The sequence below is a fragment of the Orycteropus afer genome, unplaced genomic scaffold, assembly GCF_000298275.1.
Source record: "Orycteropus afer afer isolate SDZICR_OR568_19922 unplaced genomic scaffold, OryAfe1.0 scaffold00412, whole genome shotgun sequence".
In the NCBI taxonomy this organism is placed as follows: domain Eukaryota; kingdom Metazoa; phylum Chordata; class Mammalia; order Tubulidentata; family Orycteropodidae; genus Orycteropus; species Orycteropus afer.
Genome location: NW_006921999.1, coordinates 2,396,234 through 2,400,935, shown reverse-complemented (window position 1 = coordinate 2,400,935; position 4,702 = coordinate 2,396,234). Strand labels below are relative to the sequence as shown.

At 36.4% G+C, this 4,702-nt stretch overlaps 1 protein-coding gene across 1 annotated transcript; it reads right to left on the bottom strand.

Annotated features, from left to right (window-relative positions):
* Positions 1-3,339: 3,339 nt before the first annotated feature.
* LOC103208099 (olfactory receptor 5K4-like) lies at positions 3,340-4,335 on the bottom strand. Its single transcript, XM_007953776.2, has one exon. The coding sequence runs from the start codon at positions 4,309-4,311 to the stop codon at positions 3,340-3,342; it is 972 nt and encodes a 323-aa protein (XP_007951967.1). The 5' UTR covers positions 4,312-4,335.
* Between the last annotated feature and the right edge of the window lie 367 nt (positions 4,336-4,702).

The following is a 4,702-nucleotide window of genomic DNA, read 5'->3' as shown; positions in this document are numbered from 1 at the left end:
GCACGGGGTCTTTTGCTTAAGCCACTGACCTGGTAAGGGCAAAGACCCTAACTTAAGTTAGCTAATAAACTTTCCTAGTGCATTTGCATTGTCATGTGTTGGCATATTCCTCTCTTCCGAGCATCTCCTTTATAGCCTGGGTACAATAAAACGTAGAAGAGATGCACAAATTTCTAGAAACACACTACCTACCCAAACTAACACAATCTGAGGTAGAAAATTTTAATAGACCTATCACAAAAAAGTAAATGGAACAGTCATAAAAACAAAACAAAAGTCCTGTCCCAGATGACTTCACTGGTGAATATTACCTAACATTCAGAGAAGAGATGACACCAATTCTACTCAACTGTTCCAGAACATGGAAAAGGATGGAATACTACTGAACTCATTCTATGAAACATGCATATCCCTGATAACAGAGCCAGGCAAAAACATCACTAAAAAAAAGGAAATTTTAGACCAATATACCTCAAGGATTGTGAGGCTGGTGCAGCACTGGGCAGTGTTGCATTCTGTTGTACATGGAGTCCCTATGAGTTGGAGCCAACTTGACAGCACCTAACAACAACAGCAACATCTTTCCTGAACATTGATGCAAAAATTCACGACAAAATACCAGCCTCTTGATTCATACTGGGTATATAAGATCACTCAATATTAGAAAAATAATCAATATAATCCACTATATAAATAAAACAAAGGGAAAAAAAAACACATAATCATACAAATTGATGCAGAAAAAGCATGTGACAAAATCCAAAGACTAAGGAAATAAACAGAAGCAATGAATTAATAGATTTCAGTTTAGAAATTTCATTCCCTACCCCACTGTCATGTGCATTTCCATAAACATTGACTCTGCTCGTGTTTTTATACCAGTTTTTTAAAAAAAAATCAATTTGTCCACCCTTTAAACATATTTTTCTCCTAAAGATAGTTAATAATTAAATACTCACTAATACACTAATCTCCATTTCCTGAAGTCTCAAGTACATGCTATATAGCCAACGCAACCTTGCATTTTGTGTATAAAACAAAACAAAAATCCAAACTCACTGCCTTCAAGTCAATTCAACTTGGGTCTCCAAAGTGATATCTCTATGGAAGTAGATTGCCCAATCTTCCTTCCAGGGAGTGCATTATTTTTCCCCATATGTGTATATCTAATTTCATTATTAGATTTAAACACCTTGAGATAAACTGTGACTTAAGTTTCTCCAAAAGGAGATATAAAACAGTATGGGAAAAAGACATAATTGATTCAAATCCTGACTCCATTCCAGATGCCTGTATGAAAGTGGGCAAGCTACTTACTATTTCAAAGTATGAGTTTTTTACTCTAGAAACCATGAAAAATAATGCTTAACTTATTTGAAGGTAATATACATGAAAAGTCTACTTTTATGTCTTGCAGAGAGTGGGATCTCATGAAGTCATTTTCCTTTCATATTTGTACATTTAAGGGATCAATAAATATTTTTTGTGTTGTTTAGCTTTTTAAGATTTTCATTATTTTCTGCCTCATTTATGCTAGCAGTATCTCCAGCTTTCTTTTAATGTTGATAATATACCAGTAACTCACACTGGAAGGAGTTCTGGTGGGGATGTGGTTAAGGTGTTTGTCAGTTAACCAAAAGGTGGGAAGTACAAACCCACCAGCTGCTCCCCAGGAGCTGTCTGCTTTGGTAAAGATTTATAGCCTTGGAAACCCTGTGGGTGTCCTATCAGTCAGAATCAACTTGATGGTAGTGAGTTTGGTTTTGGTTTTTAACTTATATTTGAATTAGTACAGATTGATTATATTCCCGATAACAAACAATACAAGTAATGATATATGTGGAAAAACTCTTTAATTAATTATTTAATTTGATATATATCTTACTGTCATACATCATGGACAAATATTAAACTAGGAGAAAGCATTCTAATCCATAAGACTTTCAAAATAAATATCAATATTTTTTGACAAATGATTGATTAATTATTATACAAATATTACTTCAGAGAGCTTGACAGGAAAAATGACTAACACTAAAGACAAAAATGTTCTAGATTCAAGAACACATATACTGTATAAATCCATATTTAAGCATAAATTCTTAAACAACTCAAAAAAAGTTGAGAATTTAGTTCAAATGCACAGTTTATTCTGATAGATGCTGTAATTTAAGTAACATGTGAGAACTTGAAATGTATTTGTTTATAATATCATGCTTAAGGATTCCATAATTTGGCCAATAATCAACAGATGCTACCTTTATATACAGGAGCTCTGGTAGTGTAGTGCCTAAGGCACTTGACTGCTAACCAGAAGGCTGGCGGTTTAAACCCACCAGCCGCTTCTCGGGAGGAAGGTTGGGCAATCCTACTTCCATAGTGATACTGCCTCGGAAACCCAAGGAGGGGTCGCTGTGAGTCGGGGCCGACTCCACGGCAAATAACAACAACAACAACCTTTATATACTGGCTTCTATTCCTAGGATTTGTTGGATATATTAAAATTGTAGCTAATTCCACTCACACTATTTGTGCCTGTGGGAGTAGTCAATTTCACTCCTAAGAGTTCTGGAGGCATGGTGGATAAGGCATTTGGCTGCAAACCAGAAGGTCAGCAGTTTAAATCCACCAGCGACTCAGCTAAGAAAGATGGGGTAGTATAGTGCCTAAGGCACTTGACTGCTAACCAGAAGGCTGGCGGTTCAAACCCACCAGCCACACTCCTCGGAAGAAAGATAGGGCAATCTACTTCCACTACTTCTACTGCCTCAGAAACCCAAGGGGGTTGCTATGAGTCGGTGCTACTTAATGGCACATAACAACAACACAACAACATCTACTTCTATAAAGATTTACAGCCTCAGAAACGAGTGGGGGTCTCAGTGAGTCAGAATTGACCCAATGGCAGTGAGGTTTTTTTGGGAGGCGTGGGGGTGGGGGAGGTGCTGTTAAGAGACTTTAGTAGTTTAGATTTTAAAATACATTTTAACAACTTCCCTCGTTTCTGAATTTATTTACCAGGGTTATTTATACACTATTTGACTTAGAAATCATCATGTTTTACTGCTTTCATTTTTGATGTATAAACCAAAAAACTCACTGCAGTGGAGTCTATTCCAACTCATAGTGACCCTCATTGGGTTTACAAGGCAGTAAATCTTTATTGAAGTATATTGCCCCTTCTTCCTTCTATGGAGTGGCTGGTGTGTTTTAACCACCCACCTTCTGGTTAGCAGTCAAATGCCTAAGACACTGCACCACCAGGGAAACTTACGTACAAAGTGGCCATTTTTTTCTTTCCTCAGTATCCTTGATGTCAAAAATTTTATCTAATTAAAATCAGTTCATCACAGATGATGATATTTGTTTCTGAATGTTATAAAGTTTCCTTTTCTTCATAATTCTTTTCATAACACTTATCACTGCCTTATTTCTTAGACTATAGATGAAAGGGTTTAAAAAAGGAATTATTAGAGTATAAAAAACAGCAACTGGTATATCACTATCCCCTTCTTTATCTGAATGGGGCCAAATGTACATGAAGAGAATAGAACCATAGAATATTAAGATAGACAGAGAGTGAGATGCGCAAGTAGATAAGGCTTTGCCTCTTCCCTCTTTAGATTTCATTTTGAAAACAGTAATAAGGATGCAAAGATAAGAGATCAGGACAGTGGCTATGGTGAAAATTTGAATAGGCATTGAAAAAATATATATCATTAGTTCATTTATAAAGGGGTCAGTACAGGATAGTCTGTTTAATGGAATAATATCACAAAAAAAGTGGTGGATTTGATGAGATCCACAGAAGGTTAACCTTAATAGAAGTATTACATGAATCATGGAATGCAGGTTCCCAGCTATGTAGATTCCTATGGTCATCTGAATGCAAAGCAGCTTCGACATCACGGTGTGGTACTGCAGTGGACTACATATAGCCACATAGCGATCATAGGCCATTGCTGCCAGGAGAAAGCAGTCTGCAGTTTCTGCAAGGCAGAGAAAATAAAATTGTGCCATGCATTCATAGAGAGAAATCATTCTGTCCTCGGAAAAGAAGTTCTCTAACATCTTAGGGGTAACAGCACAGGAACAGCAGGAATCCATCAGAGCTAGGTTGGCCAGAAAGATGTACATTGGTGTGTGAAGATGGCGTTCCATGAAAATTAACACCACCAAACCAAGATTCCCCACCATGGTGATCAGATAGATCGCAAAGAACACCACAAACAGAAGGATCTTCAGATCTGGGTGATCCATAAATCCTGTGAGGATAAACTCAGTTGTCAAGGAGTAATTGTCCTTGGTCATCTCTATTTATTCTGCTGAAATAGGAATTATATAGAGAGATAACAATATTAATTTAGAGTGTGTCTAATTTTCCCTTCAAATTTTTCTTGTACAACAGGGAGTAGATACACTTTTTTAAGCTCCCCTTCCTGTCTCTGAAATACAGGCATAAAAACTTCTAGAGAACATTAGTTTCCTTAAAGTGTCATCTTATATGATCTCAGATGTTGAAGATCAAGATTCACAAGAATATTGTGATAATTGCAGGGAACTGCTCGCAGTGAAAAGATTTTTGTTTATGAATTTATAAAAAGGTAGTGAACACATACAGCTACCCTAGATTTAATATTCTGCAATATTTAATCCAGTTGTTGTACTGACAATCTTTAAAAAAGTATTTAAAATCTGTTTT

Bases quoted from the DNA above. Each gene is read 5' to 3' on its own strand.
- LOC103208099 (XM_007953776.2), bottom strand. From the start codon at position 4,311: ATGACCAAGGACAATTACTCCTTGACAACTGAGTTTATCCTCACAGGA.